The sequence below is a fragment of the Ranitomeya variabilis genome, chromosome 4 (genome assembly GCF_051348905.1).
Source record: "Ranitomeya variabilis isolate aRanVar5 chromosome 4, aRanVar5.hap1, whole genome shotgun sequence".
NCBI lineage: Eukaryota > Metazoa > Chordata > Amphibia > Anura > Dendrobatidae > Ranitomeya > Ranitomeya variabilis.
In genome coordinates, this window is record NC_135235.1 from 619,734,771 (window position 1) to 619,749,213 (window position 14,443).

At 44.9% G+C, this 14,443-nt stretch overlaps 1 protein-coding gene across 1 annotated transcript in view; it reads left to right on the forward strand.

Annotated features, from left to right (window-relative positions):
- LOC143766073 (ABC-type organic anion transporter ABCA8-like) overlaps positions 1-13,853 on the forward strand; it is a 153,761-nt gene extending 139,908 nt beyond the window's left edge. The window contains exons 30-39 of the mRNA XM_077253456.1: positions 788-905; positions 1,032-1,123; positions 2,040-2,218; positions 8,029-8,104; positions 8,691-8,785; positions 8,868-8,987; positions 9,545-9,685; positions 11,562-11,641; positions 11,900-11,955; positions 12,050-13,853. Of these exons, the coding sequence (XP_077109571.1) occupies positions 788-905; positions 1,032-1,123; positions 2,040-2,218; positions 8,029-8,104; positions 8,691-8,785; positions 8,868-8,987; positions 9,545-9,685; positions 11,562-11,641; positions 11,900-11,955; positions 12,050-12,085 (993 nt within the window). The 3' untranslated portion in view covers positions 12,086-13,853. The remainder of the gene's footprint in view (positions 1-787; positions 906-1,031; positions 1,124-2,039; positions 2,219-8,028; positions 8,105-8,690; positions 8,786-8,867; positions 8,988-9,544; positions 9,686-11,561; positions 11,642-11,899; positions 11,956-12,049) is intronic.
- The last annotated feature ends 590 nt before the right edge of the window (positions 13,854-14,443 follow it).

The window sequence follows — 14,443 nt, forward strand, 5'->3', positions numbered from 1 at the left end:
GTAACAACAAACAGGACTTGTATCATAACTGTCAAACTGTCCATTTGATCTGCCAAACTATGGAGCGGATCCATAGCAAACAGAGCAGAGAAAAAAAATGCAAAAATCTACTTAAATGTATGGTCAGCTATGTCATGCAGCTGCAGTGCAGTACAGCGCAACTTCCACCAGGGGGAGCTTGATAGGAAAGCGAGACTGCACACACTGAGCAGCAGAACCGATGCCACCTAGTGGCGAGAGAGTGGTCAGAAAAGCCGAGTCAGAGCATGAGATAGCACAACAGTACAAAAGGATTTAGACAGAATGGATAGTCAGAACGTAGCAAGAGATCAGTAAACCAGGACGGGCAAAATACGGTACAATAGGGACAAACTGAAACGGAGTCAATAGTCAAGCCAAGTGGTCAGAACCGGAGAATCAAGCAGATCAACAGACAAACGCTGGGAAAGGACAGACAGAGGGAGATAACAGGCACAGGACAAGTCAGGGTTCACAGCAGGACAAATCAAGGGCTTCCAGAGTCAGGTTCACACGCCGAAGGCAGAACTATAGCTGACACCACCCTCAGGATACTTGAGAACAAAATAGTAAACCTGATCCCAGAATGAGGCAGAGCAAAGTTAACCCTTGACATGATCCAGCCAGAGAAAGAGCAGACAGGACTAAACTCCGGAATGGATCATGACAACAGGTCATGTGTTGAGGACACATCCCATTGGCAAATAGTATCTAGAATGGATTTCCCGGCCCTAGAAATTATTATTTTAACTTTTTTTTCCCTTTTTAGAATCCAGTGATTACTGTCAACAACCTGCGCAAAGAATATTTAGTCAGGAGGGGCTGCTCCCGGCTCCGGAAAAAGACCAAAGTAGCAATGAGAAATATTTCATTTCACGTCAAAAAAGGTTTGTTTCAAAAATTATTTTTACAACTTTGTTGAAATTTTATAGTCCCATTACCCAAAGCCAAAGTTACACTCCATGACTGATGCACCGGATGATGTGATTGTCTGCTTGTCTTTGTATTTAAAGGTGAGGTGCTTGGTCTATTAGGGCCCAATGGAGCAGGGAAAACCACATCTGTGTACTTGCTGGCGGGCGAGGAGGAACCAACTGCAGGAAATGTGAGTATCCTTAAGGTCCACAGAGGTTGATAAATGTGGAAATAAACCAGAAAACACAAAAAACGCTGTGATAGTTCCACATAAGAGAATTGTTTGTACTGCTCCTATATCCTGTAGATGGGTTATGGGTAATAATGAGCAAACCTGCCAAAATTTACGATTTGTTAGTTCACTCAAATTTATTCAATATGGATCGAATATGTCACATTTTGCTTTGAGATCTCTCCGAGTGCCAGTGGGTAATAAATGAAGGGTGAAAAAATATATATTTTCACAACGCCGCTCACCAATCGAAGTGCCCTGCCTGGTCATCCAGTCTTCTCTTCACCTCCAGTGTCTCCATTTCTTCAGGGTTGGAAACGGACGTCTTCTTCTGAATCTTCGGTCATCACCTACAAGACCCCGCTGGTGACGAATAGTGATAAGCACAAATGCTCTTTACTCGAGTTTGCCCAGGGTTCTCGGGTATGCACGGAGTATTGCTGTTGCTAGAGTGCCCACGGCCACATATTTAACGGCTATTAGACAGCTACAAACGAGTGGGGATTGCCCGTGTATGTCAGGCAATCTCCCCATGTTTTGTGACTAACAGCCTTGAAATATGCAGCTGCAGGGAATCAAATATGTCACCCTAGCACCCGAGATACTCTTTGCATACCAGAGCACCCTGGGCAAACTCGAGTAACGAGGACTTGAGTTCATAACTAGTGATGAATATGGCCATACTGCGTCACCCAAGAGCTAGTTGATGCCGGAGATCCGGAACTTAAGATCTGGAAGAGGAAGTCCTTTGCGACACCCAAGAACAGAAAGCACCAAAGCCACAGGGAGGGATTGGATGAGGAGCTGCATTGGTGGGAGTGCAGAAAGGCCAAATGCACGTCATCGCTGTACAGTACTCCACCATCATTTGCAGGTAGAGCTGTGCGGCGTCGGATCTCCAGTGTCCCACAAGACGGATGAGTCCACTGGCTTCCTTGGCTACTGTCCTCAGATGAGCCCTTTGTGGCCGAGCCTGACCGTACGGGAACATCTTGAGATTTATGCCGCTGTGAAGGGTCTGAGGAAGGAAGACGCAGACGTGGCCATAAGACGGTAAGCAATGGCCATCATGCGTCCTATATGAACGGTAGCGGGCACATTATGTGGGAGCATACTTGTACTGTGTATTCTGTAATCTTGACATTCTCTATGCTAGCCCATATATGAAGTGGCCACTATTATTAGTATTTATTTATTATTAATTCCATGGTGCTGTACATGAGAAAGGGGTTACATACAGAATTATGGATATCGTTTACAGTAAACAAATTTACAATGACAGACTGGTAAGAAGGGTAGAGGACCCTGTCCTTGTGGACTTACATTATACGGGATAATGGGGAAGAGACAGAAGGTCGGGGGTGCAGCAGCTCTGGTGGTGGTGAGGCGGCAGCTTTGCTGGTTAGGCGCAGGATGGTTATTGCGGGCTGTAGGCTTTCCTGAAGAGATGGGTTTTCAGGTTCCGTCTGAAGGATCCGAGGGTGGTTGATAGTTGGGACGTGTTGAGGCGTGGAATTCCAAAGGATGGGGGATATTCGGGAGAAATCTTGGAGGCGGTTGTGTGAGGAACGAATAAGTGTGGAGGAGAGTAGGAGGTCTTGAGAGGATCAAAGATTACGTGAGGGAAGATATTGGGAGATTAGTTCAGGGAGGGGACAGGGTGTGGATGGCTTTGTAGATCAGTGTTAGTAGTTTGAACTGGATTCAATGGGGAATTGGGAGCCAGTGGAGGGATTTACAGAGGGGAGAAATAGGGGAGTAGCGAGGAGAGAGGTGGGTTAGCTGGACAGCAGAGTTGAGGACAGACTGGAGTGGTGCAAGAGAATTAGCAGGGAGGCCACAGAGGTGTATGTTGCAGTAATCACCACTAGAGGTCAGTATGTCACAGTAGCATGTAGCTAGTGTGCTTCACAGGTCATTTCCCCCAGGCTGCATGGTCCTAAGGACTGTTCTTCTAACCTTTCAGGACTGGGTATTTTTTATTTTTGGCACTTTGATTTTTTTCTCCCTCCTTCTTCCAAGAGTTATAACTTTTATATTTTTTCATCAACATAGCTGTATTAGGCTTGTTCTTTTGCTGGACAAGTTGTGGATTTAAATGACACCGTTTACTTTATCATATAAAGTGGCAGGAAATGGGTGAATAAAAAACCAAGTGCTGCAAAATGGTGCAAAACATGCAATTCTGCCATTGCTTTGAAGGGTTTGTTTTCACTGTGCTCCTTGCGCAGTCACATGATTCCCCAAGTCAGTACGGTTAAGGCAGGGGCGGACATATCCTTGTTGCAACCTGTGCAGAAGCATAAGTACTTCATACATTATGCATAAGTATTTGATAGACTACCAATATTGCGAGTTTTCCACCTACAAAGAATAGAGAGGTCTGTAATTTTAAGCACAGGTACACTTCAACGATGAGACATAATCTTAAAAAAAAATCCAGAAAATCATATTGTATGATTTTTACATAAATAACACTGGTCAACAGCATTTTTGGTGCCAAAGATATTTCATCGAATTTAGGGTATTTTTGGGGTGCTGATTCTGAATATGTCATCAGTTTTGCCAGATTGGCTCAAGTTTTTGAGATTTTTGGTATCTTATTTATAGCACTTGTTGGTAAATGCGACGCATCATCTCATTAATTTCTTTGGATTAGTACTTGAACTGAGCAGTTCTCAATATAGTTTTGTGTTAATTAGTGTTCTAAAAGTTTGTTCATAGCTTGATTTTTGCACTAACTTTATGTTGTTGTCTGTTTTCCAGTGAAAAGCATGAACTCATCAAGAAGAAGTTGTCTTAACGATCCAGACTCATTCTGTTACATTTGTGGTGAATACACACTGCCAAAACATAGAAGAAACATAACAGACTTCGTAAAAAAAGTGTATTTTGCCTATTTTGGGGTTATGCTTGGGGACCAAGACAAGTTTTGGGCACCACACATAGTGTGCAAAGCATGTATCGAATTATTACGAAAATGGAGCAAAGGACAAAGAAAAAGCTTCAAATTTGGTGTTCCAATGGTGTGGAGAGAGCCAAAAAATCATCATGATGACTGTTATTTATGGTAAACACAGGTACAGGCACATCTTCACAATGAGGGACAGGCCTTCTTGCAGATTCCATGTTACTCCCATTTTCGTTTCTTATGCTTATTGAATCCTTGCACTTGCACTGCACAGAAATAACAGTCATCATGATGATTTTTTGGCTCTCTCCACACCATTGGAACACCAAATTTGAAGCTTTTTCTTTGTCCTTGGCTCCATTTTCGTAATAATTCGATATATGCTTTGCACACTATGTGTGGTGCCCAAAACTTGTCTTGGTCCCCAAGCATAACCCCAAAATAGGCAAAATACACTTTTTTTACGAAGTCTGTTATGTTTCTTCTATGTTTTGGCAGTGTGTATTCACCACAAATGTAACAGAATGAGTCTGGATCGTTAAGACAACTTCTTCTTGATGAGTTCATGCTTTTCACTGGAAAACAGACAACAACATAAAGTTAGTGCAAAAATCAAGTTATGAACAAACTTTTAGAACACTAATTAACACAAAACTATATTGAGAACTGCTCAGTTCAAGTACTAATCCAAAGAAATTAATGAGATGATGCGTCGCATTTACCAACAAGTGCTATAAATAAGATACCAAAAATGTCAAAAACTTGAGCCAATCTGGCAAAACTGATAGCATATTCATAATCAGCACCCCAAAAATACCCCAAATTCATTAAAATATTTTGGACACCAGAAAAATTTTTTTTTTTTGTTGACCTGTGTAATGAGCATTTTATTGCATGAAATAAGTATTTGATACAATAGAAAATCAGAACTTAATATTTGGTACAGAAACCTTTGTTTGCAATTACAGAGGTCAGACGTTTCCTGTAGTTCTTGACCAAGTTTGCACACACTGTAGAGGGATTTTGGCCAACTCCTCTTCTCCAGATCCATCAGGTTTCAGGTCCATCGCTGGACAACATTGAGTTTCAGCTCCCTCCAAAGATTTTCTATTGGGTTCGGGTATTGAGTCCGGCTAGGCCACTCCAGGACATTGAAATGCTTCTTTGGGAGCCACTCCTTAGTTGGCTGTGTGTTTTGGCTCATTGTCATGACCCATCTTCAATGCTCTTACTGAGGGAAGGAGGTTGTTGGCCAAAATCCCACAATCCAAGACCTCACCCATCCTTCCTCCCTTCAATACGGTGCAGTCATCCTGTCACCTTTGCAGAAAAGCACCCCAAAAGTATGATGTTTCCTCCACCATGCTTCACGGTAGGGACAGTTTTTGGGGTTGTATTCATCCTTCTTCCTCCAAACACGAAGAGTGGAGTTGATTGCAAAAAGTTCTATCTTGGTCTCATCTGACCACATCACCTTCCCCCCATGCCTCCTCTGGATCATCCAGATGGTCATTGGCAAGCTTCAAAGGAGCCTGGACATGTGTTGGTGTGAGCAGGGCGACCTTGCGAGCCCTGCAGGATTTTAATCCATGATGGTGTAGTGTGATACTAACGGTAATGTTTGAGACTGTGGTCCCAGCTCTCTTCAGGTTATTGACCAGGTCCTCTGGTGTAGTTCTGCGCCGATTCCTGACCTCTCTCAAAATCATCCTTACCACACAAGGCGAGATTTTGTATGGAGCCGCAGACTGAGGAAGATTGACAGGCATCTTGTGTTTTCTCAGTTTTTTAATAATTGTGCCAACAGTTGTTGACTTCTGACCAAGCTGCTTGCCTATTGTCCTGTAGCCCATCCCAGCATTGTGGAGGTCTACAATTTTGTCTCTGGTGTCCTTAGACAGCTTTTTAGTTTTGGCCATGGTAGAGAAGTTGGAGTGTGATTTGATTGATTGCATGGACAGGTGTCTTTTATAAGGTAATAAGTACAAACAGGTGCAATGAATACAGGTAATGAGTGCAGCGTAGGAATGTTTCTTAAAGATAAATTAACAGGTTTATGAGAGCCAGAATTCTTGCTGGTTGGTCGGTGATCAAATAATAATTTCATGCAATAAAATGAATTTTATTTTTAAATTATGTATTTTTCAGTTGAAATGTACCTACGATAAAAATTACAGACCTCTCCACAAAAAAGTTATTATTAAAGGGATATTGGCTTTCTGGTGACATTTATGGAAAACGTAAAAAAGTTGATACTACAGTGATATTTTGGCATGAAAGTAAAGCATTTAAGTAGAAGCATGCAGTGGTGATTTCCTCATCTCAAACAATTTATTGAAGCCAAAGCGAACAACAGTGGTGGGTATACCCCAACAAAAAATGTCAATATCTTGGCACGTGTCCTTGAGCACTAATTATAGCTTGACAATGAGGTCTCCTGCTGTTCACAAGTCAAGTTATTGTCTGCTGAGGCATCTCACTCTTCTTGAAGGGTGGCCCTCAGGTCACTGAGGTTCTGGGGTACAGTTACGAGTTTCTACATGGTGACTCAGCTGATTCCATAGGTTTTCTATGGGATTCAGGACTGGAAAGTGAAGGCCACTCCATTTGAGGGACCCAAGTCTCCAGCAGTCATTCCGTAATGATGCGATGTCAATGAGCTGGAAAATTGTCATCCATGAAGATGAAATTAGGCCTGTGCTGTTCGTGGCAGATGGACGATGACTGGGTTAATGATGTTAATCAAGTAGTAGGGGTTGTCACTGTACTATTCACAAAGTGTAGGGCAGTTCTGTATTGACTAGACACACCTGCCCACACTGTAACACCACCACCACCAAAGTCTCATCTGGTGACAACAGTGGCTGATGTATAGGGCTCTCCTTGACGTCTGCAACATTGTTGGTGGCCATTTCTGCCAAGCGTAAATCTGCTTTCATCAGTCAACAGGACCGGAGTCCCTCATCTGCTTACATGCTCTCTGACCAATGCAAGACGATGACACCTGTGCCTGGTGGTGTGGTCAGGTAGCTTTGCAGGTTGTGTAGCACGCAGACCATGGGATGTAAATGGTTTCAAATGGTCTCACAAGACACTTGGGTGCCTCTCACCTCCCTTAAATGTGCCTGGAGTTGTGTGGCACTCATCATCTAGTTCCGAAGGGCATTGTTCACAGAGATGCTGTCATCAGTGTGGGATGTGGGTCAAGGATGTCAACTTCTCTGCCTTTTTGTGACTTTTCCAGTCTCTGTATTGCAAACTGTTGGTGAACACACTCTAATCTCAGTGGCCACACCCTGCTTGAAGCCTCACAGTGACAAGGTACTGTTCATCAATTGTTAGATGTCATCTTGTTCTCATGATGTAAAAATGTGAACAGTATGATGAGATTATTTAATACCAATTCTAATTGAACCCTGAAATATATTGTCCGATTCATGGATCAAACACCTGTTTTGCCATTAAGCTCCTTGTTAGATAACAGCAAGTTGTGCAAAAAGTACTAAATCATAGACCAATTGAACATGTGTATTCAGAAGTTTAGAGACGGTCACATTAAGTTCATCTGAAAAGGTTAATAAAATATAATTTATTAATTTACACTTTTTTGTTCAGTCCCCATTGGGGGGCCTTGGGCTTGCAATCGTTTGATCACTTGATCTATACACTGGGCCCAAAGTGGTACAGAATCGTATAGTGTCCCACTTGCCATGGAAGCCCATCACGACCTATTTATGGTAACGCGGCCCCTCATTAGGAAGTAATGTTACGTCTATACGTGCCAAGGAGTTTAAACGAAAATCCACCTAAAATCAGGAGGAACGTTCAGCCTTTTTGCATTCACAGACAGGCAGAAGAGGTCTACATCACTGTGAGGACCAGAAACACAAAGTAGGTGAGAAAGTTGTAGGAACGTTTTACTAAACTTCACTTTCTGCTTCTGTTGTCTCAGTGTTTCCGATGCTTTGGATCTGAAAGACCAGATGGGAAAAGCGGCCAAGAAGTTATCGGCCGGAGTGTGCAGAAAGGTGAGCAGTGCACTGTTCAGGTCAGAAATCCCAGTTTTCTGGTCACACAGGTATTATCAGATCAAAGGGAGAAAATCTCACACAGAAAAAATACGCAAGGTAGCACTTTTTTGCAACAGTATGGGGATTATGTTTGGAATTAATCGCCTAATCCGAATTTGCCATATTGGTACCCTATTCGTGCCGAATCTATGTATGACGATAGTTTCCAAACATATTTGCTCATTTCTGCTGCCAATGATTCAAGATTCAAAGAAGCTTTATTGGCAGGACCAAATACACATCAGTTTTGCCAAAGCAAGTGTATAAAGGCAAAGATGTCCTGCGAATATTGCAAAAAATATATTCACTGCTGAACGTAATCCGAACCAAATATTGAAAAATTTGCTCAACTCTAGTGGGAATCCTGGGTCCGTCGCAAGAGAAGCTGCAAAAGTCTGGACTTATAAGAGTCCAGAGGGCGATCTCATGCCTTATGTGATCTGTCATTTATGGATTAGGACCGCCCCCTGGACTCAATTAAGCCAAGATATTTCAATGAATTTTAGTTCTGCGGTACCATGCGATCTGTTGCTTTCCATTTCAGGTGTGTTTTGCTATTAGCATGCTGGGTAATCCTACCATTGCTCTCCTGGACGAACCCTCTACAGGGCTGGACCCCAGAGGTCAACAGCGTCTCTGGTAAGGGGGCAAGAAAAAAAAAAATCTGATGACACCTAACAGCTCCACGTCATTAGCTTTTACCTTTCTTCTTACACTAAAGGAGAGCCATCAGGGCGGCTTTCAAAAACAAGGAGCGTGGGGCAATATTGACCACCCACTACATGGAGGAGGCAGAGGCGGTATGCGACCGGGTCGCCATTATCATTTCTGGAAAACTCAGGTAAATCAGAAGCTGAAAGCTTGTTAATGGAGATTAGTCGAGGTTATGTCCGCCTTTATTTTCCAAAGTATTTAAATAAAAAAATGCCTTGTGTCTACAGCATCCATGTGTTGTCATGGAAACAGACTACAATCATGTGTAGTCAGATCATTTGTCCCTTACTTCTTGACAACATCCATTCGGTACATTAGCAAGTAGTGGAAATATGGAAAAGATATGACTGCAGGGTCAGACTACACAAGGATTGTCTGTAGTCTGTTACTATGGAGACACATAGGTCTGCAGAAGCGCTGAAGTCTATTTAAAAATTCTTTGAACATCATAAGCAGTTCACTTTTTACCTTTGCTATTTCTTGGCCACGTCTAAGACTTTGCTGAACTGGAATAGTCCATTTTGTGCTGCGCTTTGGGGCTTTTCTCATTTTCTGACACATATTGGGGAAAGTACAAAAAAACCCAAAAACATTAGTGCTCGTTACAGCTGGACAACATTCGTGCGGCCACTCCTATGCGGATCTGGTGCTGTGTAACAAATCAATGTCTGCTTTTCTTCCCAGATGCATCGGGTCTATACAGGAACTCAAGAGCAAATTTGGCAAAGATTATCTCCTGGAGATCAAAGTGAAAGATTCCCAGCAGCCGGAGGAGATCCACACTAAGATGATGCAGCTGTTTCCTCACGCAGCGCAACAGGACAGGTGAGGCTCATTCTGGGTCATTGCTACCATTAGATATACCAACAAAACCCATAAAATATAACTTTTAATTGTTAGCATAAATGCAACATCCATTATCATGCATCCTAGAATGGCGAGTTTGGTAGTCCAAGTCAAATATTCAAGCATTAATTAACACTATTGAACTACTCAGAAAAATTCTAAGGGAGACAGAAACTTTGCCTCAGTGTCCCTACCTATCAGCTGAGGTTGGAACCCTAGGGGATTGGTTATGATTGCTAATTTCATATAAGATACATTATTGACCTCTTTACATCTTCTTGATAGGATTCTCTCCATTGTATGTAATGAGCACATTTTTTCTCTCCAAATCTGTTAACTTTACCCAATCTAGGCCCTCTATATGTTGTTGCTTTTTTCATTGCTACCATGAGAACCTGTGTCAGTCACATTCTATGCAAGTGCAGCGCCCCAGAGTCCTGGTCGTTGCAGTACTGTGGCTCCGCCACTAAGGGGAGCTATGGTACGTCTGATGGCACTGAAGGAGTTCATCTGACCAGGTATCACAGACACCAATACATTTCACAGCCGGGCCTCCAGGGGGAGCTAAGGGTTCTATTCATTAGGCCACTCCTCACATACTGGTAAAACTGGGGGTCAGGCAGGAAGTTAGAACAGAAAGCTGACTGGGTTGGAACCAGGCAACACCTTGTGGCAGAGGGTGTTGTGGGGGAAGATTCGGTAGGGTCCCTGTCAGGGGTGGGATCCTGACAGAGGCCTGGCAACTAGAGAGAACGTAACGGGACCGTGCCTGCTCAGCATAGCGGCGGTGCCCAAGGAAGGATTGGAAGCGAGATAGATTGTGCTGAGTGAGAAACGAGATCAAAGCAACAAGGAGAAATACCAGTAGGGGTCGTGCTGTAAGACCGAGGCAACATCCTACTGAGGCGCACAACCGGCAGCCGGAACGCCGAGGAAGTATTCATATATCTAGCTCCAGGCAATACTTCAAACCGACGGCAGGACAGTCAGTCAAAGGCGGGCTGTCTTACCTAAATCACCTATGCAGTCTTGGGGGGCAGCTTGTGGAGAGGGGCGACTCTAGGGTCCTGGAAGAGCTCCGAGCCTACCTGTCATACGGGTGCTGTCCTAACCGTAACATCAGGGAGGGACGGAGGATTAGCAGAACATCATCTAATCGAGTTGTGAGGGAACTTAAGAAACAGACACAACAGTTGTGGGGACTTTCCGTAAGCACAGCAGGGAAGGACTGCAACACATAGCGCTAGCAGGAAGGCACCGATTTCCACCTGTGAAGAGAACTCTGGAGGTGCCATTGGACCGGCCGGACTTGCGCAGCCTGGTTAACCGTATTCCGGACTGAGGACCCAGAGATCTTCAGTAAAGAGACTGCAACCTGGTGTCCTCGTTATTTACTGCACCGCACCACCACCACCATCCACGTTCATCACATCCATCATATCATTTACTGTACGCCCCTCAGCAGGGTCACGGACCGGGTCTAGCCACCGTGACAACCCCAGAGCAGAGACTCAGAGGCCCGGTACCGGGTACCCCTCGGCCCTGCGGCAGTGGGGGCGCTACAACTTGCCATGGTTACAGACTACAAATACTCCATCTGTAGTCAGATCCTCCTTCATTTCTCCTTTATTTCTTGATAGTGTAAATTTGGTACATAAGAAATAGCAGAAATATGAAAAATAGATGACAAAGATTATTTGTGGACTGATACCATGGATCACACTCATTACGCACATATATCAACAGTAATATGAGGACTAGGGGGCAGAATGTGTGAGTAATGGCTGGTGACTAGCGCAGAATATCAGGTCATCTGAGCATTGGTGTTACATAAGGTCCTGCTCTATTCCCGCAGATTCTCCTCATTGCTGGCATACAAGATACCAAAGGAAGATGTGGGCACCTTGTCGCATGCCTTTTTTCTCCTGGAGGAAGGTATAAGATCTCAGTCACATAGTAAGATTTATGCTGTGCAGTGTAACAAACAGCGCCACCCTTGTCTATTGGCGGTGTGTGGTATTGCAGCTCAATCCAATCATGTGAATATTGCAATTCTATACATAGTCAATTTTTTGGACAGGAGTCTTTATCTGTGCGTTTTACAACGTCACTTACTGGAGCTTTTAGGAGTTGGCAAGGGCACAATACATTAATATTACTGATGAGGTGTAATCTGCGTCCTCCCCTCCACAGCTAAGCAAGCCTACAACATAGAAGAGTACAACTTCTCTCAGCCCACCCTGGAGCAGGTAACCTAGTCCTGTCTTGCCATAAATGGGGGAGGCGCGGGTGCATTTTCAGCACTGCTGTGTCCTCATACAGCCTCTTCTACCTCTGTTCAAGGTGTTCATTGAGCTGGCGAAAGAGCAAGACCCATAGGAAGACGAAGCACCTGAGAGAAGAGAATATGTGAGCCGGCGGCATCGCTCAGCACATATCAGATGGACTTAAATACACTTTACTGCAATAGCAGAGGTTCTGAAAACTATATCTATAAAGCACCCAGTGGTCACAATGGTCCTTCTGTATGATATAAGTGTACTAGACTCCTGAACTGAGCACAGTGCCGGAGCGCAGTCCCGCTCTATAGTACAGTGCCAGAGCGAGGTCCTGCACTATATTACAGTGCCGGGGTGGGATCCCGCTCTCTATTACAGTGCCGGAGCGCGGCCCCGCTCTATAGTACAGTGCAGGAGCGCGGCCCCGCTCTATAGTACAGTGCCAGAGCAAGGTCCCGCTCTATAGTACAGTGCAGGAGCAAGGTCCCGCTCTCTATTACAGTGCAGAAGCACAGCCCCGCTCTATAGTACAGTGCCAGAGCGAGGTCCCGCTCTCTATTACAGTGCAGGAGCACGGCCCCACTCTCTATTACAGTGCAGAAGCACAGCCCCGCTCTATAGTACAGTGCCAGAGCGAGGTCCCGCTCTCTATTACAGTGCAGGAGCAAGGTCCCGCTCTCTATTACAGTGCAGAAGCACGGCCCCGCTCTCTATTACAGTGCAGGAGCGCGGCCCCGCTCTATAGTACAGTGCCAGAGCAAGGTCCCGCTCTATATTACAGTGCCAGAGCGAGGTCCTGCACTATATTACAGTGCCGGGGTGGGATCCCGCTCTCTATTACAGTGCCGGAGCGCAGTCCCGCTCTCTATTACAGTGCAGGAGCGCGGCCCCGCTCTCTATTACAGTGCAGGAGCACGGCCCCACTCTATTACAGTGCAGGAGCACGGCCCCACTCTATATTACAGTGCCAGAGCGAGGTCCTGCACTATATTACAGTGCCGGGGTGGGATCCCGCTCTCTATTACAGTGCCGGAGCGCAGTCCCGCTCTCTATTACAGTGCAGGAGCGCGGCCCCGCTCTCTATTACAGTGCAGGAGCACGGCCCCACTCTATTACAGTGCAGGAGCACGGCCCCACTCTATAGTACAGTGCCAGAGCGAGGTCCCGCTCTCTATTACAGTGCAGGAGCACGGCCCCACTCTCTATTACAGTGTAGGAGCAAGGTCCCGCTCTCTATTACAGTGCAGAAGCACGGCCCCGCTCTCTATTACAGTGCAGGAGCACGGCCCCACTCTATAGTACAGTGCCAGAGCAAGGTCCCGCTCTCTATTACAGTGCAGGAGCACGGCCCCACTCTCTATTACAGTGCAGGAGCAAGGTCCCGCTCTCTATTACAGTGCAGGAGCAAGGTCCCGCTCTCTATTACAGTGCAGGAGCAAGGTCCCGCTCTCTATTACAGTGCAGGAGCACGGCCTCACTCTATAGTACAGTGCCAGAGCAAGGTCCCGCTCTATATTACAGTGCCGGAGCGAGGTCCTGCACTATATTACAGTGCCGAGGTGGGATCCCGCTCTCTATTACAGTGCCGGAGTGAGATCCCGCTCTCTATTACAGTGCCGGAGAGAGATCCCGCTCTCTATTACAGTGCCGGAGCGAGATCCCGCTCTCTATTACAGTGCCGGAGAGAGAGAGATCCCACTCTATATTACAGTGCCTGAGGTGCAGCTGCATTTTACATTGCATGTATTATATTCTGAATATTACACTAAAGATTGAATCTTCAGTTCTCTGCCTCTCTTAGCTCTTGTCTATATATTCACCATTTTTAAATATGTAAAAAGTTTGAGTAAATGTGTTTATTAAGCATTTTTACGTCAGCTCTTCCATCTTCTGCATTTCCTTGACAACATGGGTACGGTTTGCGTTAGACGTAGATTTGTTGACGATTTTTATTTATTTTTCCCCACAGTGGTGCTCTGGTATCCAAGTGGTGTACGAAATCGAGTTTTATTTTATTCCTGCATCTGGAGACTAAGATGTGACAAAAGATGCAAATAAAGCAAGACAAAAAAAAAGTGACTTAAGAACTAAGAAAAAGCATAAACTGTGCCTTTTACGGACGTATGAGAGGCGCAGAAAATACGGATTGCATACGGTACAATGAATCTCTATGGCCCAGCTCCTATCTGCCGTATTTTACGGATCCGTATTATACGGTCTTGTACGGCCGTAGAAAATCGCAGCATGCTGCGTTTGTCAGCATATTGCACTAAAAATACGCCAATGAAAGTCTAAGGGGGCGAGAAAATTACGGATTACACACGGACCATGCGTGTGACTTGCGAGAAATACGCAGCGGAGTCCTCCAGAAAAGCCGGCAATTCAGTGCGGTGTACAGTAAAATCACACTGACAGGTTAAAATAGAATAAATGTGTACACATAGAATAGGTGTGTGTA